The sequence below is a fragment of the Temnothorax nylanderi genome, unplaced genomic scaffold, assembly GCF_030848795.1.
Source record: "Temnothorax nylanderi isolate EJ_2023f unplaced genomic scaffold, tnyl_v1.0 TNYL_tig0048_pilon, whole genome shotgun sequence".
Lineage (NCBI taxonomy): Eukaryota > Metazoa > Arthropoda > Insecta > Hymenoptera > Formicidae > Temnothorax > Temnothorax nylanderi.
In genome coordinates, this window is record NW_027249110.1 from 99,500 (window position 1) to 126,012 (window position 26,513).

At 42.5% G+C, this 26,513-nt stretch overlaps 2 protein-coding genes and 1 long non-coding RNA gene across 8 annotated transcripts; 1 reads left to right on the forward strand and 2 right to left on the reverse strand.

Moving 5' to 3' along the window:
• The first annotated feature begins 1,003 nt into the window (after positions 1-1,003).
• On the forward strand, positions 1,004-13,274 carry Men (Malic enzyme). 3 transcript variants are annotated; one of them, XM_071705838.1, is made up of 10 exons: positions 1,004-1,055; positions 1,692-1,782; positions 1,848-1,898; positions 5,133-5,289; positions 10,608-10,766; positions 10,922-11,284; positions 11,463-11,774; positions 11,910-12,278; positions 12,437-12,731; positions 12,842-13,274. In XM_071705838.1, the coding sequence occupies exons 1-10, from the start codon at positions 1,019-1,021 to the stop codon at positions 12,955-12,957; spliced, it is 1,950 nt and encodes a 649-aa protein (XP_071561939.1). In that variant the 5' UTR covers positions 1,004-1,018; the 3' UTR covers positions 12,958-13,274. The 3 variants fall into 3 exon arrangements, with proteins under 3 accessions (XP_071561939.1, XP_071561941.1, XP_071561940.1); XM_071705840.1 differs by lacking the exons at positions 1,004-1,055; positions 1,692-1,782; positions 1,848-1,898 and adding an exon at positions 2,169-2,550; XM_071705839.1 differs by lacking the exons at positions 1,004-1,055; positions 1,692-1,782; positions 1,848-1,898 and adding an exon at positions 3,280-3,585.
• Positions 5,698-6,204, reverse strand: LOC139772293 (uncharacterized). Its single transcript, XR_011718103.1, has 2 exons — positions 6,069-6,204; positions 5,698-5,971 (listed from the first exon to the last, which is right to left on the reverse strand). It is a non-coding gene; the product is annotated as an uncharacterized lncRNA (long non-coding RNA).
• On the reverse strand, positions 13,264-24,683 carry Doa (Darkener of apricot). Of its 4 annotated transcripts, none has more exons than XM_071705830.1 (9): positions 20,535-24,683; positions 18,198-18,276; positions 16,641-16,707; positions 16,033-16,146; positions 15,773-15,875; positions 15,538-15,708; positions 15,302-15,446; positions 14,963-15,213; positions 13,264-14,731 (listed from the first exon to the last, which is right to left on the reverse strand). In XM_071705830.1, exons 1-9 carry the CDS (start codon positions 21,636-21,638, stop codon positions 14,519-14,521), a joined length of 2,247 nt encoding a protein of 748 aa, XP_071561931.1. In that variant the 5' UTR covers positions 21,639-24,683; the 3' UTR covers positions 13,264-14,518. The 4 variants fall into 4 exon arrangements, with proteins under 4 accessions (XP_071561931.1, XP_071561932.1, XP_071561933.1 ...); XM_071705831.1 differs by having other exon boundaries at positions 15,785-15,875; positions 20,535-22,214; XM_071705832.1 differs by having other exon boundaries at positions 15,302-15,431; positions 20,535-22,211.
• Positions 24,684-26,513: the final 1,830 nt, after the last annotated feature.

A 26,513-nucleotide genomic window follows, 5' to 3' on the forward strand; every position in this document is an offset into this window, starting at 1 on the left:
TTATTCTCTACAATTTAATTTGTTTAATCTTAAAATTTGTACAAAATTGAATTATATGATTCGACTAGGTATTTTTATTGTAACTTTATGCTTGAAGAGAACCGTAAACACGAGATTCTTTCGCTCTCCTCTCCTCAATTACATTGTAATTGTAATACATTATGATGACTTTCACCATGCATTCACCGCGCCATTAAGAAACAATTAGAGCAGCGGGAGAAAACTCCTACACAGAACACAACCTCCAATGGACGTCCAACGAACATCCATAGCTCCACCAGACATCTACCTCCATGGTGGATATAATATGGACGTCCATTAGACGTCTTTTATAAACATATAATGGAGCTCTTCGATGGACACTTTTTGGAGCTTATATGGATGTTTCTTGGAATTTTTGTGGACATTACATGGAGTTTTTATAACTGTACACTAGAAGTCTATTTAAGATGTCCAGTGGACGTCCATGCTGGATGTTATATGGATAGATATAATATGGACGTCCATTAGACGTCTTTTATAAACATATAACCGCGAGCGTTAGTAACCCGCACTGCCGCGACGCGGCTACCATGCGCGAGTACTTTCTCGTAATAAAAAAACATCACGCGCTAGTATAAGAGGCGAGCCTGTGAGAGGCCTGACTGCGATAATTCTTTGCTGCAGATCATCTGAAGTGATACCTCTGGTATCATATAACAGGGGTCTTCGAAGCAATTTTTGATAATTTGTTGGATACAACTTATAAATAATTATCTAATTTGTTGTAAGCTTTATAAGCAAGGCGGTATATCCATAAAGAATCTATAAAACGTTTAGTTAACATATTTTAATTATCCATCGAAGCTCCATGAAACATCTATGGTTGATCTATATGACGTCTAAAAAAGATCTATCAATACGTCTAATGGAGATCTAATGGAGGTACTACAAGCGGACATTTCGAGTATTAGTGGAAGTTCTGTGGATGTTACATGGACGTCCATTAGAGGTTTTGAATCTCCATGATGGATGTCTAATGGATGTTTTGCTCCGTGTGGGCTCTGGCAACGAAGGTATCGTTATATTCGCGCGTTCCTTTCAAACATAAGGATTTATAATATTTATATTATTTACATGATATATATTATATATATTGATCCTGATAGCAGGTAATGAAAATTACAATTACACTTTTGAGAATAAAAATAATCTACTTTGAACCCTATTAAATTTTAATGTACCCGCATTCCGATGCACAATTGAATTTCTCAAATTGAAGAATAATTTACAATATAACGAAAATCTGTCAGAATCAAAATCTGCACAAAACAATTTAACACAATGTCCATTAAGCATTTTAAAGGCCGAAGCATAATGTATATAAGCATAAGAAAATGGATTGGTCTATTTTCTTATATGGACCAATCAATTTTCTTATACTTATATATTATACGTTATGCAAAAGTCTGATGTGCATGCTTCGGCCTTTATGCTTCTTGCGAAAATTAAATGCTTATTCGACTTCTTTATTCATGTTTTTATTCATACTTTCGAGACGTTTGTTTAGCTATTCAAAAAGATTCTTATATTAATACAAGCCATATTATTCGTGATGTGCAAAATAATAAAAATTTTTTGCCTCTTTGCGCGACTATCCACTAGACATATATCACAAGAAGCGATTATCGATTAGATAACGATATTCACAGGACAGAGACCACGCCGCTATCGCCGACGAATGGCTGTCAGAAAGAGTTTGCTCGCGTTCGGGAAGACCCGAGCGAAGAACTACCTTCTCAGGTAAATTGCACACGATAGTGCAATGTGACGCGATTGAGTTTTGACAAAAAAAAAATCTCTTTCAGTCGCGCAAAGTCATCTCTCTCTGTGCACGACAGGAAAACTTTCGTACGCACGTAAGTACGCAATTTCTGTCGTGTCATTAAGCAAAAAAAGATCCCAACCGAAAGATTACGCAACTACAAACACCGCCGTGGACGACGGCAGTTCGATTAAATAAATCGCGAAGGTCGTTAAAAAGAAGTATTAATTCTTTTTAAATGTCAGACAAGAGGAAGTGTCAGTTCCCCCTCCGAAAATACGCTTCTTTCGCCCGATTTTCTCCTCGAAAGAGACCGGGGGGGGAATCTAGATAAACTAGAGCAAAGGCTGCAACACGACGGGCGAGCACCATTGCACGTTCTCCTCCTTGACGATCCGACGGCAAAACCCACTAGTCACGCTCGTGATCTGCTCGTGATCGGGGCAGTCGATTTCACATCTCACCGGCGCGGCGTGCGATCGGAGCTGATGGGCGGCTCGCATTTCTTCTCGAGAAAAATCTCGCTTCCCTTATCGGGATTGATTTTGTCAACAGCTGCAAAATACGGCGCGCTCTTCCCTGCCCCAGCTAGCGCAGAGAGTTATGAATTGTTCGCGATATCGATACGAAATCCGGACAAGCGAATCAACTAGCGAATCGTCCAGCTAATTACTTAAGTGTCGATTCGTCAACGAAATGGGCAGCGGACACTCCAAAGACAATAATGCGCAACGAAACGGCAGGATGTAAGTGCCTTTGTCTTGTTTGTACTTACCTTAATTGCGGCTAACTTGCTCTCTCTCTCTCTCTCTCTCTCTCTCTCTCTCTCTCTCTCTCTCTCTCTCTCTCTCTCTCTCTCTCTCTCTCTCTCTCTCTTGATGATAAATAGGATTTTAGAATATGTATCGTTAAAGAAAGAGAAAATAGCATTTAAAAATAAGCACTTTGATGCGAAATGTTGTAACAACGGTAACGCGCAGAATAAAACTAACATTTTAGATAATTATTATTGGCTTAAGCTATAAATATATTATGTAACTTCCTGCACAGATAACAAATATTATTTTTTTTTCTAAATATCTTAAATCCTCAATCTTACTAATAATTAATTTAATTCTGAGTGGTTGCATCATTTAGGGACGTTTAGAAAAAGATATTTGGGTCGGAAATGTATGTGACTCAACTTGTACTTCATATTGCCTTATATTGGTAAAAGAATTTTTAATATTTCCTCATTTTACATATCTTGTAATAACTTTTACCCGATAATTCCGTCTGAATTTCGCATTGGCTAAAGATGCATCGCGTGAATCGTGCGATCGGTATATATCACGCTGGTGACTAAAAGAGTTTAAGGCCATCGCGACAATTACGCGTCGCGTTATCGCGTCTCATCGACCGCATCGCACTTGTCCACGCTGATAACTTTGTGCAAGGATAAACACGAAGCATGAGACACCACGCCACGGTGTCTTCCGTCTTCCGATCAATCTTTCCATTTCGCGATCCAGCTCCGAGAGGGGGAAAGTAAATTCTGATCAAATATTGGCGCTCACATATGAGCGAGATACGTCCTTCCCCCCGGATACGCTGTACGGGAGAGATAAGAAACAACCGCGAGACGTTTAGTCTATAATGCAAAGTATGTCTACGAAGCAGCTTTTGACGCCGCTCGGCTGTCACTTGACGAGTTTCCTCCGTCAATCGAGCGGCCTGCGTTACGCTACCTGCGACCTCGAACCTGCAGAAATCTACCGTCAGCATCACCCGTCCAACAACAGGTAAAATCGATGTAAATTCCGCATCGAAGTCCGTGGAATTTGCCCGAGAAACGCGCAAAATCTCCCGCGTCATCGCCGTTTCGTTGAATTTCTTTCTTACCTACTTTTCTTACTTTTCTTACGTCAGGAAAGACCGCAGTTTTTTCCCTATTACGCAATTCGGACACGCGCAAATCACCATAACGTTCAAGAAAGTGGCTTGCTCAATTATATGAGCTCAACTATACCAGCGAGTAAATTAATCTTTGTTGCACAAACTTTGTTGAAGGGAAAGTCCTTTTCTCCTGTCCTTTTCTCTAACTTTTCGTTAATATTCATCGTTAATATAATTTCTTAATTATTTTTTCTCGTAGCGATGCAGCTACCTATATAATTACGCGTACTGCTTCAATAAAATTTTGCAAAAGGAAAATAATGCACAGTCACGACCACGACGATTGGACGTATTATACTTTAAACTTTGATCTAGTCAGGGCAAAAGAGAGTACGGGAACGTACACGTCATCAATCTACATCATTCGGACCCTGTCGAACTTTGTCCCCGTCACGATAGTGTTTTCTAAAATTCTAATATCGACATGTCTGCAATCGTTTGCATGTTTTTCTGACGATGAATCAAACATGCCATTTGTTATTTCGCAAATGCACAACGCGTGATTGCGCGATAAATGCGCGTGCGCTAAACCGTGCCCCCTCGCAGGTGCGTATCTGACGAGATTGCACCCCCAGAATATACCCGATATCGAATATGTCCGAATATGTACAAATAAAAATTCTGAAATTTTCTGCAAAAATTTTATATAAAAATCCGATTTCGATATTTATCCTTATTGAATGTGTTTATAAAACGTAAATTGTGTATTATATTACACAATATAATACGATGTAATATTTTAAAGATTTAAAGCACTGATAAGATGCGTTCGACGTTGATTATGTTAATAAAATTTAAATTATACATTTATATTGCACAATATTATATAATATGATAAAACATGGATAAGAATACATTTTTATTGTTGGAACAAGAGGCAAATATTATTTGAATAAATTACATTCATAATCACGATTATGATATAAATAATTACTGCAACTACACATTTTTATATTATTTGATACATGAAGTTTTCATCACGATATATGTATATAAAATAAGTTATACTGCGCGCTTTCTTTCAATAACATTTACAAGAAGAAATATTTTAGAAAGAAAGACATTCGCGGATATTTAATAAGAATGAAAATAATCGACGTTGTCCCAATGTTGTGTCTATCAGTTACGTGTCAACGTATAGTATAGTGAGTAAAATGCGCTTAAGGTTAAAGGATCAATGATTGAAGGTCGCTGGCACGGCGGTGTTGATTTATTCTACCCCTTTGATTTCGCCAACGCGACGCGACGCGACGCGACGCACACGTCGCGTCGCGTCACGTCACGTCACCGTGTCACCTCACCTCGCTATCGCGTTCTCTGTTCCCTGTCCTACTATACCACCTTATCGCGAGTTTGCGCGCGGTCCGCTCAGACAAGTGGCATTCGTTCGCAGGACCCAGAGCAGTAGCCAGCCCGACTGTAGTAGGAGCAAAACGTCAACCATGTCGAGCTTGGAGCGCGATCAGCTGGGCCAGCGAGGTAGCGGCGACGCGGCCTGCGCCGGCCTTCTGCGTGGCCTCGACCACATCAGGGACCCGCAGCTCAACAAGGTAGGCCGTTGTCTGTCGCGCGAGAAAATGCCTTGCGCTTGCCATTTCGCGAGATAAACGCCGCTTGTGATATAGATGAGACGCGAGCACGCGTCGCGTCGCTCGCGCCGTTACGGATCCGCATAACTCGGACTTGACTCATTGTCAGTACAGTACGCGGAAGTCTATTTAAAGAAAGAAAAAGAGATGACGAGAGGAGGAAATTAACGAGCGCATTTTATCAAAGACGAAATTATTTTAACTTTAAACATCCTTCCGGTGCTCTCGTTATCATTCACAAGTGGACACGTACTTATATTTTCATTTTAATTGACGAAAAATGTGTGTGTGTGTGTGTGTGTGTGTGTGTGTGTGTCACATGTAGGGCTTTTTGTAAGATAATGATTTTAATGCCAGACTAGAGTCAAGCTCAACAGGGTCTTCTTTCCCCGCTAATTTTTCCAAGCCCGTTCCCTTGGCAGTGGTTTCGCTAGATAGTAGATAGGGACAGTGGGAATCTCGTTAATCCATTCATGCGCGTCACTAATTAGATGACGAGGCATTTGGCTACCTTAAGAGAGTCGTATAAAAATCCCCGGAATAGGAATATTCCGAAGAAAACGCTTTAACCAGACACTTGGATCCGGTTTGAGGAAATATACGACTTGATTCTTCTCCTGTGATTTCTGAAATCTTCTCGTCACTGTAAAGAATAAAAAAGTGAAGATATTAATAGCCGATAAAGCTGATTTTGAAAATTAATTTCACGCGTAATTTTACGTAAGATTACATCGCCTCACCTTAATGATTGAAGTAAATATTAGTAACTTATGAGTAATCGCCAATTATTGATTCGCTGATCTGATAATTTATACCAGATAAAAGAGTTCGCGAACGGTTGTGCGAAGCGAAATCTAAGACTTTGCTGCATGCAGCAATTGCGTACGTAGGGCAAATCGTATTGCAACTCGACAGCAGAATGCAAGATGACTACGCGAAATACCTCGCGGTAATTGCCCCCCGCGCTTGCGCAATCTCGAAACTCAATATAGTTAAGTGTCCCATTCAGAGGGTGACCACGGCCCTGAAGTTTCACAATCTTATTTCTGAATTTCTTCCAAGTTATCCGGTCACCATTGAAATCGCATGTTTAGTTGCCTTCAATTACTTTGCGAGATGAAGAAAATGCAATCTTTTGCAATTCTTTTCAAAGGCTCTTTGCTTCTCCTTCTGAAATTACCTGGACATAAAAAATTCTTATCCACTTTTAATCCAGAAAGGCGTCGATTCAACGGCTCTGAAAGCATTTTTAACTGTATCTTTCAGCTTCTTGTAAGAAGCTACTTTAATATTTTTCGCGATACCATTTGTGAAGCAAATGAGATTCGGGAGTTGATTTATAATCAATCGAAATTCTCCAGCGGAAAACTCGAGCGCACAAATATTTCAAAGAAAATAAAACATATTCTCTCTTTCTCTCTGTAAAGCACCTTTATATCTGTGAAATCATTCGCGAACGTTTCGCGCGGGCTCGTTTTTGCTAAGCAACGGGTACACGTAATACTTGGGGTAGGTCACGGAGTCACTTTATATTCAAGAATTCAAGAATAGGGCTGCCTATCGATCCGTGCACAGACCGAAGGGTCGCCGTCACGGGAGTCAAGAACCCCAGCAACCGTTTCCACGGTCGGTTGTTTGTCATGGGATACGAAAATCCCGAGGGAAAAGTTCGGATAGTGAAAGTGCGACGAGATAATGGAGACCGATTGGTGGAATCTCGTTCCGGATCAGAGCCGAGCTACGCGCATCCCTGAGGCACTGCTCGCTCTGGATGGCAGGGTACTCGTTCTTACTTGCGCTTGATTTTGCGATCTCATTTACGTTCGGACCGAAGTCCTGGACTTTCTCTTTTGTAAATCTCGCCGAAATCTCAACTTTCTTTTTCCCGCGATAACCAAACAAAACTTTCCCTTTATAATTGTCTTGACGCTTGAAAATATATAATATTTATGTCTTATTAATATTGTGAGATTCACTTATTGTCCATTAAAACGAATATTTTAATTTTAATCGTTACATAGTTAATTCAACCAATGTCGATTAATTTTAGTTTAGCTTATTCTTTTTATCTTTTCCTAATTCTAGATCTATAAGAAGATACAATTAAATATGCTTTAATATTAATTACTATTGACAATTGTCTATTGCAATGATAGTAGTTAAAAAATATATTTATATCTTATTAATAATATTATTGCAATAAGGAACAAAGGTTACAAATAGTTGTATAATAATTGGAAGTTAAGCACCATGGAGAAAATGAGAGATTCCTATATAGTCGATATAAAAACATGAAGAGATTGTGTGATTGGAAAACAATAATTAGCTTTACTTTAGCCATTCTAGACAAACACACTTCCACAGCCAGACGGCCTTGTGTCAGCATTATCAATTTACTCATAGCTAAGCTAGATAAACATACCGCAAAGATTATATTCTATCAAACAAACAAAACTGCGATATTATGTGATACTAACTTTAAGTAAGATAAACATTTCAAGTGCGTTAAAGAAACTTCAATTTGTAAAAATATTTTATTACAAATATTTATATATATATATATATATATATTTTTTTTTTAATAGAAAAAGTCCACATTTCCAAAAGGGAGACATCGTTGATCTCCCTTTGGATTACGTTAATTACTCGTTATGAAATATGAAAAATTTTAGAAATTATGGATAATAACTTTACATTAACAGATTTATATTCTAAATTGAATCTTATTTCTCTTTCATATCCAATTTCAAAATTAAAGAAAAAATAGAATAAAGAACTTTGTTTGAATGCAGAATATTCATTGATAAAACTTGGGATAGAGTTGGTCATCGTTTTAGGGTGCGCATAAAAAAGCGGAGATGACTTCACCTAATGGAAAAGTACTCTTTACGAGCGTTGACCTCTCTATTGAATTAGATTTTCAATCATTTTTCATTCAATTCGTTGTGGTATGACCAATATCATTTATTTCGAAAAAAATCATCTTTTAAAAGTTGATAAAATCATTATAAATTATGGTTTAATCAGAAATTGATTAAACAACAAAAATTGACTCAAGGATTACAAAAACATCATATATCTTACGTATTGACAAATTAGAGTTGTTAAATGCTTTCGCACAAAACCGTCTTATCATCAAGAGACATCTTATGTAAGAACGGATATAAAAGCGGTAGATATGTTATCATGCACCATTTACATTTACCGGCGATATAATATGACAATGCATTGTTATCGAGAACGACACGCGGAAACCTTCGGTCGCACAAAAGTCACAATACTTGTTTTTGACGAGAAAAATTTCCGCAATTTTTTGCAACGTTCTTTGCAGTGTTTCTACAGATACGCATGAGTATCGGTATTATTAAATTGATTAATTATCAATATAATTATGCGATAATATTATTCTAGCTTCACCAAACTGTATTTCAAGACCGATAACAAATTGTATATAAATTCACGCGAAAAATATTGTTAGGCACAAAAGATCCAGCCCGACCGTATATTGGCATATTTTCTTTTAAAAAATATCGATTTTAGATCGAATTAAGAAAGAGATAAATGAAAGAGAGAGAGAGAGAGATTGAATATCTTATATCGTTTAATAGCGCTGTATGGAAGCAAACTGTATGGAAGAAAATCAGAAGATGTAAAATGACCATAGCCATCAAGGGAAATATTTACGGATAGTTCGATTTAATTAACACCAGACCGGACCGGTTTTGATTATCACTTTTCGAGAATAATGCACAAAAGCTCGATACTTTTTCGGCGTTTAAAAATGAATGAAATCAATGCAAAGCAATGCGGTTCATCAACCGCAGTCGAGATAAGTCGACGGGATAACAAGTCAGCTCATAAATTACTTATGTTGCTCCTTCAATATTGACGTTTTATTAATTAGAAACATCCATTATGTTATCGCGCGATTCGACGTTATAATTTATTCTGTTGGTCTTACAATTAATCTCGCTTGTCGACATTTTAAAAATGTTGGAAAGATATTATCGCAATGAGAAAACGAGAAAATTATTATAGCACATTTCATTCTTTTAATTTTAAGAAAATTTTTTATTTTATTAGTATTAATAATTCTTTCGTTAATTTTCGTAATTGCAATTGTTATCTTGTAATTATTGTAAGAATGTAACATATAATTAACAGAGCTGACGCGCAAGCAATATGTTAATTAATTAATACTTTCTACTAATAGCGAGTTTGCGTTCAAAGTACGAGCGAGCGAAACACACGGGCATTTGTTAAATTTCAATGGTGAAATAATCGTATACTGTGTTGACAATAGCCCGTTTAATCGACCGGTAGTTTAAGGATTATCTGGCACAGTCTAACAATTCGCTTTAAAAAAGCATTGGCAGTGTCCCTACAAGATGCAGTTACATCACTATGCCAACGGTATACGTGTTACATCTATAATCCAATCTAATATAAAGGGTGTTCTATTTTAAACTTACGCGATTATCTCTGAAAGTACTAGCTGTTAAGATATTTCGGATTAAACTTACTCGAGAGAATAAATTAGATATTTAAAACGCCTCTTAAATACAGGGTTTTGTGTTGTCGCTTCGACGTCGATTAGAAGATATTAAATAATGCGATCGAGTATTTTCTTGATCACTCTTGTGAGATAACTCGTGTTTGTTTGTCTGACATCATCCATACAAGATTAAATTAGACACAATTGCCACGGGCATTATAGTGTCATTAACCTTGAAAGCGAATGTGGATCATGGAAAATGTGAGTCCCGCGGGTAAATTCTGATATATGTATTATATATATATATATATTTATCTGAATCACGATCATCGGATGTAACGTTCATGCAACATTAATCAACGCATTTGTAAAAATCAAAGTGGAATGACGATCAGCTGATCACCTTTCACCCACGTTCACTAATGATTGTTGCGCAGTTAGCATTTACGGCACCAGCAGTCTTTTTAATTGAAGGTCAGAGTCTAGTCTGGTGCTCTGACTCATCGATTAATTTTTTTTCCGATTTGCGATCTTACGAGAAAAAGTAGCGATAGCGAGGCGCGTGCAACACACTCAACATTTGAAATAGTCTGAACGAGATGCGGAGACAATTAATTGAAAAACATTTTGATAAATAAAATTAAATCATAGAATTATTAGAGATTTTTAAGAGAGGTAGAGATGCGCTAGGGTGAGTTTCAATTTCACTTTTTAAACAGTGTATTTAATGATATATATATATATATATATATATATATATATGACATATTATATCACGTTTCAGGGCATGGCGTTCACCATCGAGGAAAGGCAGATGCTGGGTATACATGGTCTCCTGCCGGCAGCCGTGAAAACCCAAGAAGAGCAGTTAGAGCTCTGCCGTCTTAATCTGGAACGCTATACGGACGATCTCTCGAAATACATATATCTCATAGGCCTACTGGTACATGAACACGCCGAACACGGCAGTTATCGCCGGCGCTTGATCGGAGACGCTATATTAGCGCGGTCTCCCCCGTCCCACGTCCCCCGTCCCCCGCTTGATCAGGCCCGCTCCTCTGTACTCGTTGATTCTCACGTTAGGGTCTTGTTCCTTAGGACAGAAACGAGAAACTCTTCTACCGTTTGTTGGCAGAAGATGTAGGTAAAATGATGCCGCTGGTGTACACGCCAACCGTGGGTCTGGCATGTCAGAAATTCGGTCTGGTTTATCGTAGGCCGCGCGGCCTCTTCATAAGCATTCACGACAAAGGGCACGTGTACGACGTCTTGAAAAACTGGCCCGAGCACGACGTACGGGCGATCGTCGTCACGGACGGCGAAAGAATATTGGGATTGGGTGACCTGGGTGCTCACGGCATGGGCATTCCCGTAGGCAAATTGTCACTGTACACCGCATTAGCTGGTATCAAGCCTCACCAGTGTTTGCCTATCACTCTGGATGTCGGCACTAATACCCAGGTACGCGAAAATATGTATATTAGATCTGTAGTATATAATAAACGGCGCGGCGTCTTGATTTTCTCACTAAACCGCGAGAAACACGAAAATAGAAATGTATTTCTTCATAGATTTCGCATTGATCTCTTTTCTAATTTTAAATCTATATGCGTGTTTGAATTTCATATTTTTCTTGCAGTCTTTGTTGGATGATCCCCTGTACATCGGTCATAGACACAAACGTGTTACCGGACAAGACTATGACGACTTCGTGGACGAGTTTATGAAGGCTGTCGTGAAACGATACGGCTCGAATACATTAATCCAGTTCGAGGACTTTGGAAATTTTAACGCGTTCAGATTGCTTCTCAAGTATCGCAACATGTATTGTACCTTTAACGATGATATTCAAGGCACCGCCTCCGTCGCCGTTGCCGGATTACTGGCATCTCTTCGCGTTACGCGGACAAAGCTCTCGGAGAACACGATCGTGTTTCAGGGTGCCGGAGAGGTTGCTATCAAAACATGTAGTTAACACGTTAACCGTCGACAAAAAAAGCAATCGTGCTTTAGCCGCGTTAGATTATATGAGAGCGAGGAGAGCGAGGAGAGCGATACGCGTTCGTAAATTATCAACTGTTTGTAGGCGTCGTTAGGTATCGCGTCGTTGTGCGTAATGACGATGAAAAAGGAAGGGGCAACCGAGGAAGAAGCTAAGAGCAAAATCTGGATGGTAGACTCGAAAGGATTGATAGTGAAAAATCGTCCAAAGGGCGGACTGACGGAGCATAAATTGCACTTTGCTCGCGAGGACCAGCCGATCGATACTCTGTTGGACGTTGTTAAGACTGCCAAACCCTCGGTTATCATCGGCGCAGCTGCTATCAGGGGTGCCTTCACAACAGAAATACTGAGGGAAATGGCTCGTAACAATGAGACGCCCGTCATTTTCGCTCTGAGCAATCCAACGAGCAAGGCAGAGTGCACCGCTGAAGAAGCGTACATTGCTACAGAGGTAAGAAGCTGTCGATTACGCATTCATTTAAAAAAAGAGAGAGACACACACACAGACTGTCCTTAAAGAACTCTCTGATTTTTATTGAAATATCTAACGAGTAATGGTATTTCAACGGTTCCTAAATAATTTTATCAAATATCGTTTGAATTGTGCAGGGAAGATGCATATTCGCGAGCGGTTCGCCTTTCCCACCAGTAACGTACAACAATAAGACTCACTATCCTGGCCAGGGTAATAATAGTTACATATTCCCTGGAATCGCGCTGGCCGCGATATGCGCCGGTATGCGCACAATTCCCGAAGAGACTTTTCTTATTGCTGCAACAACTCTTTCTGATTTGGTAACGCAAGCAGACTTGGACAGCGGAAATCTTTATCCGCCGTTGGCCGACATACAGAAATGCTCGCTGAGTATAGCATGTGCGATCATGAAATATGCCTATGACAACTGTGAGTATAAATATTATTGCAAATGCATCGGAGGAGACGGGATATACGATAAGCATCTCGTGCATTCCAACATATAATATGAATTATTCATGTATCTTTCTTATGCGCAGGCCTAGCGACTGTCCATCCCGAGCCTACGGATTACGAGAGTTTTATTAAGGCGCAGCTGTACGATCCAAGCTACAAGTCATCCATACCTCCAATTTACTCGTGGCCGAAATTGTAATACTTTCATTAATTTGACGTCATAATTCCACGCATAATTATCTCGGATCTACGGAAGAGAAATATACACGTTTTGAGGGAATTCTTCGGGAAACGAATTTTCCTCGCTTCTCTGAAGCCTGTTGATCGGGCTGTTACTTTATTTCAAGCGCCGCGTATATGCGAATGTGACCAATGTGCAATATAAAGTTATTAAAATTCACAGGAATGAATTTTTTTTTAATGTGCAGGCTTTATTTGCAAATAAAGTATATGAGCTTCATATAAGAATCGATTTGCTGGTTGAACAAATAAATATCGATGATGGTTCGAAAGAAATGTATTTATTGCTACTTGAAGAATCGGTTTTTTTTTTTTTTGCAGAAGTAGACATCCCCGGTCGTTTAACGAGCAGTAGATATAATATTCTTTATTTCGTAGATGTAGTATAACTAAGGTCAAACAAAACTTACACAGGTGATACAGTTGTGCAAATTAAAGATGTCCGTGACAAAAAAAAAGTTGCCTTTTCACACGTTCGACATATCATTTCCCATAATACCCGGCGTACGTCACCAATTTAACTTAAATCTTTATAGCACAATAATGTAAAATATAGAATCGACAAAAAGTTTTTGCTTAATTAGGCCAAGAATTTAAAGGCAGTGCTAAGTCGGCAAGTCGTGAAGAAGTTGCGCGATTTCCTTTTCCAAACTCAATATATCAGAAATGAATGAAAGAAAAGAACCGTTGAGAGAATATTTTCCAAGACAATTATGTATTCTTACGTTTCAAGATGTATATAATTCACAACGATGAATTGGTGATCGTTATTCACACATTCCCTTTCTCGCTCGCTCGCTTTCTCTCGATTCCTGTCAACCTCCTATTGAGGTGTACGCGTAAAACTATCTTCCATACTTTATCACTAGTCTGATACTGCTCGAACACGTTCGTAGTCATCAATTTAGAACGGATTATAAATTGCGGACTCCGAAAGTGATCTTTACTCAAACTCGTTTATATCGCACAGTAACATGGTAATAAATTTAAGGGACAAAAAATGTACAGAAGAGCGTTTAAAAAATTGTTTACAATTGTGGGACTCTGTTACGCTACACTGAGCAGACACACTGGCCTTTGCACGCCAGTAACAGGGACCTCGTCGCTGCCTCATGATCGACAATTGCGATTAAAAACACAGCGGACCACTAAGGACCTTATCGAGTAACGGTTAGTAATCTGATCGCTCATCGTTAAATATATCGAATTCGAATTAGTCCAAGTTCCACGGCACCACCGCGCACTACTGCTCTCCCTACGTGTAGTTCCTACATATACATAGTTCCAAGTTAAATCGAGTGCGAATTAAATGAGAAATTCCAATGATCGGTATTTATACACACATGCACGCACTATCTTTTAAATGTCAATGTTCGTGTCGTATCTCATCAACGAGTTTCATAATTACGAAAGAGACATGTTTTCATGAAAACTAATGATATCAGAACGAAGACGTAGGGCAGTAGCGTCGTTGAAAGTGGAGTGTCTGTCCAGCACGGAGGTCGGTCCCTTTCCTAGCTTCATCGAGAGAGTGAATGTGATCGTTCGTGAGATTGTTGAGAATCACCAGCTGCACGCGGGTCGGGCAATCTCTGTGATGCCGGTAAAGCATCAAAAAATGGATGAGTCAAAGCATCCTTCAAAGTAATGCGTTGCGAGGGTTCGTACTCCAACATTTTTTGAACGAGATCGAACAGTTGACGATGCTCCTCATCGTCAGACAGCATGTAACGCTACACAGACACATGAAAGTACATATTATTTTTCGAAACCAACAATTGCATTATTATCGTAAACAATTTTATCGCTAACTGAATAAATTCTAATTACAATAATTCTAATCTACATTCTCAATCTCTACCCACTTTATTCTGGTTACTTGGAGGACCTTTGTCTCAATTCGTATGGTTTAATAGCTACAATTTCATGTAAGAACTTGATTGAAGTCAAATAAAAATACTAACGTGTAGCGGCTTGCAATTTTCTCGTACATATCTACCGGCCGAACTCTTGTCATCCCAATCCAGTTTGCCGTGGTAGAAGTACTTGGTCTTAGTTTTGCGGGCCATGCGATGTGGTATTGTGCCAAGTATGCGTTCCATCATCGCCAAGTGCTCGCGATTATCATGTGTTTGGAATAACGTGATGCCCAGGTATAACTCGAACAAGATGCAACCAATGGACCAAACGTCACAGGGTTGAGACCAGCCCAGTTCTACGTACAGAAAAATACAAGATTAACGATGGAGATCGTGATACAAATGTACGTGCGACCAAAAAAATATATTAAGATAGGCACTGACCTAAAATTACTTCGGGCGCTCTATAGTGTCTCGTGCTAACGATCGTACTATGATGCTCGTGGTCGAAAGTAGCGCTACCAAAGTCGATAAGTCTGATGTCGGTTCGCTTTACGCGTCTCATGTCCCTCCGCTTGAAAAGAAAGAGCTTTTTTGAAACACTTTAGAATGGAAGCTTATCCTATATGCCGAATCGAAGCTCGACGGACTGATAATACAAAATAATAACAACAGCACACCTTTTTATTGTTATACGTGCTGTCGTAGTCCGAGTCGACGAATAAGATGTTCTCCGGTTTAAGATCCGTGTGCGTCAGCTTGTTGTCGTGCAAAAACTTTACGGCGTAACAAAGCTGATAGCCCATATGCCTGACATGTTCCAATGGATACGGCTGGTAACTGTTATCCCTCTGTAAAAATAATTTCGTCAGCATCCCGGATATGATAGCGTCGAATTCCTTCTGAGGTACTTACTTCGATACTCACCAGGAAATCGAAAACACTCAGACCGAGCATTTCGAACGCGATGCACATATGCCCGTGATAATTGAACCAGTCGAGCATCTTTACGCATAGACTAAAATGGAATAATCGACAGTTAGTTGCTGGCCACTCTTCATAAAACTTATATAATTTAAATTGAAACAAAAAATATCCTTGCTTGTGTAGAGTAGCTTCTCGTCTATGAAACTACTTAAAGATTAAAGAATAAATAAAACAATTTGTATACTAACTGCTGGCCTTCCGGGTCCTTAAAAGCGATCTTTTCAAGAGCAGTTATCTCCAACTTCGCTGCCTCCCTGTACTTCTCCACGTTTTTAATAATCTTCAAAGCCATCACGTGATCCCTAGAATGTTCATAACGATTATGATATCTGATACCGAAATTGTCTCTCCTCAGCTCAAATCCCGCATCCCGTGGGAGGACGAAGCCGCACGTGGAGAATATTTTTCACGCGGGCGTTTGCCGTAACTTCATGTTCCGCTAAAGAGATCTAATTCGCGGCCGTCACAAATGCCTAGCCCATAAAACAAAGTGCAAGGCCATCCTATTATTGCGACTACTCGCGCGTCATTTTGTGACAGTGCCGGATGGCTATTTCTGCCCGCGGAACGTCGTCGCGCAACGCGCGCATTTAGGATTTTCCTCCGCGCGCGAATTGACGATGACGCGCGAGAGAAACCGAGCGAGATCCAAGAGGATAGCGAGCGCGACCGCGAAAAGAGATAAATAGAAATAAGTAGGTAGGAAGATAGAAAGAGAGATATGAGTAGACAGTGGTAGAGACGTGCGAGACACGAAATATGTTACCTATATGTACTTATGTGAGCTGGCACTTACATTTGCAAGTCCTTAACCTTGACAACTTTTCCAAAAGTACCCTCTCCTAGGGTGGCCAGTACTTTATCTGCAATGCAAAAGTCGAGATAAATACCAAGCGGATACGAGCCTCGCGGCCCACGGGAGGAGGGAGTGCTCGCCTGCGTTCACCAATCGGACGGGACACCCTCTCGCTCGTGGCTTCGACAAACGCGGATGTGATCCGCGTCCATCGCTCCTTTAACAAAAGGAGAAGGAAGGGCGCTCTCTCAAGGAGAGCCGTCGCGCTTGAACGAGAGAAAAAAAAAACAGAAAAATGGGGGTCGCGAAGGAACGCGGGCGAGACTCTTCCGTGTGGGCGTTCGGCCGATCGTGCGTTATCGTACACGCGCGGTTCATGGTGAACGGGATAACGAATAAACGGTATTAAATGGAACGGTATCGTATAGTTTAAATGTCGATCGGAAACATCGCTGCTCTCCTAAAGGCCCTAAAACGGGGTAAGCAGCGTAATCGTTTGAACGGACACGCGCGGGACGTGGCATTTACTGTCGGTCGTACGGGAGGACCTTTCACGTCGTCCCGTCCTTCGTTCTTAACGTAACGCGTAGGCAAGGAGAGTTCAATGATATAAAGCGATATAAAGACGATGAGAGTAAATGCCAGTCGTCCTCGCGCGCGAGTATCAAGAGCGAGGAACACGTCGTCCCGAGGACGACGTATCGAGAAGATAGCGCAAAACAAGAGGAAGGCCCTTCGGTCTTTCTCATTCATAGATCTGCTCCCTTCCTCCGAGCTGAGCTCTCTGTCTCCACCGGACCACCCTCGCGTTGAGAAGGGATCCGCGCGATTCAACGGGGAATCAAGAAGAAATCTCTTTGCGCCGGCTTCCCGATAATCGTCGTCGTCGTCGTCGTCATCGAGCCGACGGACTTCCTACGTGCTGTTGAAACATGTGGTTGCTAAATATATATATTCATGTTATTTCTTATCTTTCTGAGATAAATCTTACATAAGCAGACAGACAAAGAGAAACTATATCTTTTTTTTTACCTTTCGCGTATCCCGAGTTAGCGCGCGAAAGTGTCCGGAAAGATCGACAGGGAGAATTTTCGATCTAGACAGAGAACCGCGCCAATACGCACAAATGTGTGTACAGGTAAGTGGTTCCATATATATAACATATCTCAATATATGCGCGTATGTGTATGCTGAACGGCGACGCTCAGCGAGAACATCGATACATCAACAACGTGATTAACGCGTGAATTGTTACTCTTGTTTTTTAGTGTAAATATTGTTTCATATATAATACCCATAGTTCAAGCGAGGAGAAGTGAAAAAGAAAGTGAAAGAGAGAAGTAGAAAAAGAAACGACAGAGAGAGAGAGAGAGAGAGAGAGAGAGAGAGAGAGAGAGAGAGAGAGAGAGAGAGAGAGAGAGAAAGAGAGAGAGAGAGAGAAAGAGAGAGAGAAAGAGAGACAAAGAGTAGGGGCAGATACCGTAGATAACCGATCAGTTAATCGACCTGAGGCTTGCTTAAATCTACTACAATGAGTGTATTCACATGATCACGAACATCTATTTGCCAGGATGTCGCCGGATTGGTATACAAGGTGGCCGTCTTCATCGTCCTCGACGGAGGGCGGTCGTGGGCTCTATTTGGGCCGGCGGTATTGGTATCGGTGCGTGCCAAGAGTTGGATCCAATCGCAGACCGCGAACCCGCCGTGTTCGGTATTCCGTGTTCGCGTCGGTCCGATTCGGAACCGTGGAGAGATCATGCCGGACGTAGGTGCACGTATCCAGAGTCGAAGGCGTCGAAGGTCGTCGGGTCACATCCGCCGTGTCCACGTGGCCAGTCATGGGATGATGGTATCCAGGTCGAGACGGCCGCCGATCGTCAACCAATTGCCACACACCGTGCCATCCACCACCGTCGTCACCACCACCGCGAGTCGGCGGAGACCCGTGTAACACGCGGCAGAGGACGTGTGTAAGCACGGGACGAACGTACGAGTGTGTCGGTGGGGGTAGGAAGGTAGGATAACATCGTCATCGTCATCGAGAGAGAGAGAGAGAGAGACGCCAACCCGATCCGAGCGCCCGGTCGACCATAGTTGTGACCAATCCGTGTGTGCCATATCCGTTTCCATTCCATTCCATTCCATTACAACGGAGATGGTAACCCAACAATCAGAGAGAAAGGGGAGAGGGCAAAATGGTTTGCCAAGTCAGAAAGTTGCGGTTACGAATTTACCATTCGGCACATAATACGTATATTCTTTTCTTTTTTCATTTACTTTTTACGCTTTTCTTTAGTCTATGTTTTTTTTGCATTACTTTTTCGTATGGCAGACGTTCTCTTATTTTAATTATTTATCCGTTTTCGGTTCTTTTTTTAAATCTCGCTCGCCTATATACTCGTTATATATGTATTCGTGTTAGACCTGGTATATGCGTGCCTTGAAGGAGCCGGTTTCAAGACGCGCACGGCTCTACGGACTAGAGCACTTCGTACATGAAACGACTACAAATGCACATTCTAACGTAGGCAGACAGAGAAAAGCAGAGAGAGAATCATGTGCGTTATGTACACGTATAATCGGATAATCGCGATAAGGTATATATGGCAATGATTTAAATGACAATAAATATATATACATATATATATATTTATATATATATGTACTACTATATATACTACTATATTTCATCGATGATCATTTTGCGAACGAGACAATGAATTATTCCGATTTGCCCGAATCCCAATCTCGACGAAGGATAAACAAATATAAAAAAAAGAGAGACAAAGAAAAAAACATACGCGGACGACCGGACAGCTTCCTTCGAAGTACTCGTAACACGTTACCTTTCAACTAACACGGACTCGGAGAGGTAGCTTAGTTAAACTGTTAATTGCTTAATAGACTCGTCATAGTACTTACGTGTTTCGCGTAAACCGCTCGCGCCGCTCCACGACGATCGATAGAGATATCTCTCGATCCTCATGGGGCACGATCCTCATTGCCGCAATACGGAGCAATACTGATCGGGGGTTTCGATCCTACCTTATCGAGAATACGACACGCGGATTGAACTGTCGAACTGTTCGGATCGTCGATCGCTAGTCACTTCTACGTACGGATGAAATTAAACAGAAAGAGAAGAAGCAGAGCCACGTACTCTCTCGTAGTCCTTCGTACTCTCAACATGTTATTAAGATCATTAAAAAAAAGGGAGATAATCGGAAACAAAACTGTTGCATCTTCGATGTCGATACAATTCCGATCTTAATGAGATTTAGTTCACTTTCCACAAGTGTACCGCAGCGTAGTCTTGAATATTCAGCCGCCATGTAAGATGACGGTTCGATCGATTCAAATGGTCGGATAACCGAATTGAATCTTAAGCACAAACAGTATCTACATCGCAAATGTATATGTTACATGGAACGTGTTACTCTCAATCCCCGAGTCGGAAACAGAAGAGATTGATAAATATTACACTTGGAAACGCGATAAGGTAGATCGGCGTGGCAGGCGAGTGTTCCAGGGTATCCTCGTGGGTACTCTCACGGCAAACATTGGCAGACGTGCAGTGTTTAGCTTATCGGAGAGGTAGCGGCGACTACTGCGGTTAATAGGCCTTTCAACGGTTTCGCGTAACAGACGTCAGTCAGCGTGAATCTAGGCAGTGTGTTAGGACGGAAAGGGATTTCACACAAGTTGCGCGCGCGCGCGCGCGCGTCTGCAAACGCATACACACACACACACACACATACTACAAACGAACACACAGGCGAGGACGAGGAGGACAAGACAACAGCGGCAACGGACACGCTCTGCTTAAAACGGCGGTCGGCGCCGCTTTCGCGAGATCGCGCAATCCGGACAACCCGCGGCTCGACAACTTACGATCGCGTCGTGGATCGCGTCCACCTCGTTAATCGCGCTCGCGCTACCCGGGGCTACCGCGCCCTTGGACGCGTCCTCCTTCTGGTTGTTACGATGATTGCTCCTCCTGTACTTGCTGGCGATGAGATCCGTCGTGCTGGGACGTACGTTCGCCTGTCCGCCGGCCGCCAACTGACTGTAGGTGTCCTCCATGGCGGCGTACTTCAGGATCAGGCTTTGGATCTCCTTTCGCTTGGCCGCCCGGTCCGAGATCGACAGATCCACATCCTCGGTTAGCACGTCGTACGCGTTCCGCGTAACATTCTGAGCGATGTCACTGCTCTCCGCGTTGTTGTTGGCGACTGGCGTCTTGTCCGGATCGACCGTGATTTCGTTGCCGTCCGTAAACGTCAACGTTTCGATCTTGACTGGTCGGGACAATTTCAGGGACGTCGAGCGAGCTTCCAGCTGCTCGCTCCTGCCGTTTCGATGCGGCCTCACCTTCCGACTGCGCGTTTCCGCGTGTCCGGATTTGTGTCTACCGTAGCGGCGATAAGCTTCCGAGTTCAGTAAAGTCTGTCGTGCGGTGCGGTTGTAGGCGGGCGTCTTCTCGCGCCTGGGTTCCCTGCTTATCGCGGAGCTCACGTAGGGATAAGCTTTCTCACTGAGAATCACGTTGGTGGGACTCTTGATGATGGTACGAGTCATCGAGGGCTCCAGAGTCTTGTCGTCGCGCACAAACGGACTGTCGTCTCGGTGATAATAGCTGTGATCGCGCTCCTGCCTCCGCGAATAACCGCGGGCGCTTCGCTCCGAGTCGTCGGCGTGCCTCTTGCCGGTATACTTGTCTAAAATCGTGCTGTACTTGTTCTCTAAGCGAGTTCGCGTACTACCCAGTCGGCCGACAATAGGCGATCGCCTCGCGGCCGTGGCGCCGACGCCTCGGTCGTTGAGCGCGGACGTTCCGCGCACCCTCGTAGTCAACTTCTGGAGGAGACTCGTGCAGGAGTCGCTTAGCATCTGCGTCACGCTGGTCGTGGTGGACGAGCGTGCGAAACGACCTCGTCGCGCGACCGAGCTCTGTCGAGAAGTCGACATGCTGTCGCGCGGTGCGAATATGAACATTTGGTAGCCCGAGATCGCTGTCAAGTCGCGAACTACGTCGAATCACCCACGAATTCCCAAATCAGATAATCCGACCCTCGAGCGGAACACTCAAGATCGTCCTGGCGGATCTCGCGAGGCGATCTCAGCGCGACATGCCCGAGCCGTAGTGGCCAAGTCGTGCGAGGAAATTGGCCGCAAGAGCGATCGAACACGAAGACACCAAGGCTGACGAAACGGTCTTCTACGCAGGTACATCACTACGGAAAGGCGCCGAGCACGCCGGTCACGAAAGGAGAAAGAACGCCGTCAAGCAAAGCACTAAGCTACAACCACGACGATGATCAGCAGGACGACGTCGGCCTTTCACGAAGACGAAGACGAAGACGGCAGCAGTAGTGGTAGCGACGACGACGACGACGACGACGACGACGACGACAACAACGAGGAGAAGGCGAAACTCGGTGCGCCCCGCCAAATACTCTCTCGTCGTACTAAAAATACCAGGGAGCGGTGGTGTGCCCGCTCCGACGAGAACGATTCGTCCACCTCTCTCGAAAGCGACTCTTTGAGAGCGATCGGATGCGAAGTAACGAAGAGAGAGAGAGAGAGAGAGAGAGAGAGAGAGAGAGAGAGAGAGAGAGAGAGAGAGAGAGAGAGAGAGAGAGAGAGAAAGAGAACGATCAGCGTAACTCGCACGCGCGATCGCAACGAAGGAGAGACGGACGAGCGGAATTGAAGGAAGACGAAGAAAAGCGCAGGTGGAAAGCGGAGAAGACGAGAAGGGCGAAGAGGACGGAAAGGAGAGGGATCCGCGGGGTATTACGTAAATTGTCTCGGAACGCTTATTCGAAACGTGCCGAAGTTCCGCACGCGCTATGTGGACTTGTGCTTGGCAACGCCGTGCGTCGTGCTTCCTGATCCATCGAAAAGAAATATCCATGAAGAGCGCGATTCCTGCTACTTGCACGCGTCATGGGAAAACGCATCATAACGAACATCACCGTATTTTTACTATTTTCACGCAAACTATCTTTCTCTTTCTCTCCCACTTGCTCCGTATACCTTGACACACATAGAAATTGCTTAATTGCGATGTCAATCCAATGTAGAGTAGGTCTATTGCATGGTTCAATATTGGTCACTCAATAACAACGCTGGCACTTTTTTAATACAGATATTAGATAAACATAGTATATTGCGTTTTGTACGCATACAAAGCGCCTTTAGGTCTCCTCCGGAAGATTTTGGAGGATAAGGAATCATGAGAAAAAATGATAAGAAATAGAAGAGAAACTATACAATCATCTGTGTTAAATTATCCAGTCATTAAAATTCTTTTTCAAAATTTTGTCATTATTCCAATCAGCAAAACAAAACTAAGTTTTTAGAGATTATCTAAAAGAAAACTGCGCAATATGATAACTGCGAGACTATCATTTCTATTAATTTTTAGATTTAAAAAAGTCAAGCAAATATGAATAAAAGAATCTTCGAGTAAGATCTGATAATTTCACTCGAGAATCATCAAAGCTAGTCAATCGTATCGCATGTAAAATAAGCAAAACGATTCAAAATCCAATATCCAAAAAGAAATGAATGAATGAATGAAGCACACGTCGCGAAATCCTAAAAACTTGGTCTAAAAATCAAAAGCGCTTGATCAAAAAATTAGTGAACAGGTCCGTGGACTCTAATACTATTAATAAAGCTCGAATTGTCTCCAAGGTCGCGGTGTCGAAGATGCCATCCTATCGTCGTAGATTTGAAGTCCGAGTATCGGTATAAATACACGCCGTTTACAAAATACGCAGTTTGTTCGCGCAGACTACTCGCCCACGGATACCTCCGCATCGTGTCGGTCTCAGAATCACCTCCAAAATATCTTCTGGCGAAGCAATTGATTAATTTGGCTCGAGTTAGAAATCAGACCACTTAAAAATACAGATACGCATATACGTTTCTCTTATCAAAAGAAGAACGAACAGATTAAATATCGTCCAGCTGTAAACCTATAGAAGTGTAGAGCTATAAAGGCCGAGCTTTTTCTATAAAAATTCCATTGTTACACAAGCAATTCGAAGAATGAGGCCAAATACAATGCTCGCGCTGATCGCGAATGCAGAACAGCAAGAGCCATAATCAATATGGATCACCGCTATAAACGTTTCGCTTGACGGATCGTATTTTAGCGTATCGCGAAAAAAATACTTCTGCCAAATCGCTCATGTTGCGATAACGAAAGCGCCGTTGCTCGGGCTACGAAGAGTTACGCGTGTTTCTTCCGCTACCTAATATTGACCAAGGTTAGGCCGTAATATCGGGTTAAAAACGGGGAGGAAGATGGACGGAAGCGGGCACCGTACTGGAGCACACGCTTCTCGTTCTCCAAGTTGCGTCGTCGTCGTCGTCTTCGAGAATGGGCTACGCCAAATATAAACTGGTGGCCTGAAACGCGTGCGCCACGATCGTCATGCTGTACAGAAAACCCAACGCGCCGAGCTTAAATGTTAAAGTCCTGGCCGGCTAATCAGCTCGGTAGGCTCGCGCAGTGTCGTCGTCATCGCCGTTGCTGCGTGGCGGACGGCCAACAGAAATGAACGCACGCGTTTTATACGTTAACTCTTTTACAAAAGAAAAAAAAATGTCTGCGGATATTTTGAACGACGTAGCTTTTAAGCTATTAGAAATATCTTTAATTAATATTCAAACGAAAAAATTTTATATTTCCTTGAAACTGATTATAGAACTCTAATATCTTCACAGTTGAAACAAAATGAACTTTTACGCTCAAATTACTCTGCTTCTTCAAATGTCTTGACGTGGTTAATTTTTTCTTTTTAATATAATCAATGATTTTTTTAACAAGAGTAAAAAGGATTACAAAATTACGATATAAAATTTTTCGAGTTTAATGCATGAGAAGTGGATTAGAATTGGAATACGTTTCAAGCCAGCATATGGTCGCAGAAATAGCGAGCATAAACAACACGCACATACCGAAACGCACATACACATCCTACTCGAGCATATAATTAACATTGAATATCGTGGAGCTATACGAAGGTCTCGACGCTACCTCGGAAGCCGATGTATCGTTAGTTTCGGGAGTGACGTCAAGTTTCGTGTCGAACTCCCTGGTGGTTTCGGTGACGTTGCGCTGCAACCACGCTTCCCAATCCCCATGACGCGGCCACCAGGGGACGTTTCCAGGCATCAGCAGACTCAATTCCTGAGTCTGGAAGGACGATGACGACGACGACGTGGCCGATGGTGGACCACCATCGGCCAAAGCACCGCCGCCGCCGCCGCCGCTGCCGCCGAGAGCGGCCCAACTTCCAGGATCCAGGTTGACGGTTGACGCGCGAAACGAGAGATGGTTCACCCGGGCACCTACACCTCGCGCCACGTCTCACGAGCGCATCTTGCCAACTGCAAGATGCGCGTATTTCTAAATCCAGGTTGAACAATTCTGGGCCGCCAACCGTGCCACCAGACTTTTCCTACCGCGGCGATGAAACGGAAATCGACACGACTCTGCTTCAACGTCCCATTTTCGAAGACGGAGTATTAATTTTCCGTAGATTAATTCGTTACTCTCGAGGCACTTTCTCGATTCGACAGAGTAGCTGAAGCTTTCGTTCGTTTTAGATGCGAAGATGTCGTCGATGCGCTACGCTCGGATGTATGAGCAGGTCAAAAATCTGTGAGGACGCTTTCAAATCCGTACTTTTTGACGAAGAAGCCTTTGCGTCCGCTTTCGGCGAACCGGCCGGCGCAACCTTCCTCGACGGCGACGACGGCGACGACGGCGACGACGACGACGACGGCGGCGGCGACGATGTTGCGTTGACCATCTGGCGCAAACTCGCACTAAAACCGCGGCGAAACTGCGTGACGAGTCCCCCTCGAAAATAGTCGCCGGTCGAAAATAGCCGGCGTCGAGTAAGAAAGAAGAATCATCGGCATTCTCGCTCCGGGTATACACCCGGCGTACCCGTTGCGCCACGAGATTCTCCAGAGACTGTTCTCGCTTGGTAGAGCGCGTCGACGCGCTAACTCTTCTCCCTCTGTCCTACTCGTCCTCACGCTGCCACATATCGATCATCATCAAGGGTCTCTACTACGTATCAAAGCTCGATAGGTGTTATAAGAACTAATCCGCACGTTTAATATGTCGAGGAATTGAATAACTCCGTTATCCAAAAACTGAGTTAGAAATTGAGAAGGTAATCTCTTCACAGACTGTTTCTTTCTGTCCGTTAACTTCGACTCAGCTTCTGCATCTGGCTCCATTTCACGCTTTCATGCGTGTATTATTATCGCTTGCTCGAAATTTGATAAGAAATATGCGAAACTTAGCTTAACCCTCTCGCTATACCGTGCACGAAGAATTATTTCATTGTGAAATTTTACGACGGCAGCGTTCACGGTAATAAAACTTTAATCGCTTAATAAGGCTTTATAAGGTATAATTTAACACATCGTGCAAATCCGCGTAAAAAGTTTAATTGAAAGTTGAAAAAACAGGTGTATAAAATGCTTATATTAAACAGAAATCCGTGTAATCGATATTAAAGTTTGCCATGAGGTTCCCACAAGGATGTTTAAAGAGAGTACGTTCCATGTATGTGTGAGAATAAAGAAAATTATTTCCAAGCCATCTTATATATAGATACATATTATAAAAAAAAATAAATATCATATGTTCCAAGATATGGAAAATATATTAGAACATACGATAATCTTTATCTTTTTTTCAAAATATGGATTCAAGAAGGTTAGAAACGAGCTTTCCATATATCAAATAATTCAAGATTTCTTTCAATAACATCGTCGATAAGTACGACAGAGTACGACAGGCGTCTGCTGTGTATGTTTTCGTAGCTAAAGGGT

Coding starts and splice junctions, on each gene's coding strand:
- Doa (XM_071705830.1), bottom strand. CDS start 21,638: ATGTTCATATTCGCACCGCGCGACAGCATGTCGACTTCTCGACAGAGC. Junction 16,147..16,640: donor AAGGTTAAGGACTTGCAAAT/GTAAGTGCCAGC, acceptor TGAACATTCTAG/GGATCACGTGATGGCTTTGA. Junction 15,447..15,537: donor GCACGTATAACAATAAAAAG/GTGTGCTGTTGT, acceptor GTTTCAAAAAAG/CTCTTTCTTTTCAAGCGGAG.
- Men (XM_071705838.1), top strand. CDS start 1,019: ATGGATGTTTTGCTCCGTGTGGGCTCTGGCAACGAAG. Junction 1,899..5,132: donor AGGAAAACTTTCGTACGCAC/GTAAGTACGCAA, acceptor ATTCGTTCGCAG/GACCCAGAGCAGTAGCCAGC. Junction 5,290..10,607: donor GGGACCCGCAGCTCAACAAG/GTAGGCCGTTGT, acceptor ATCACGTTTCAG/GGCATGGCGTTCACCATCGA.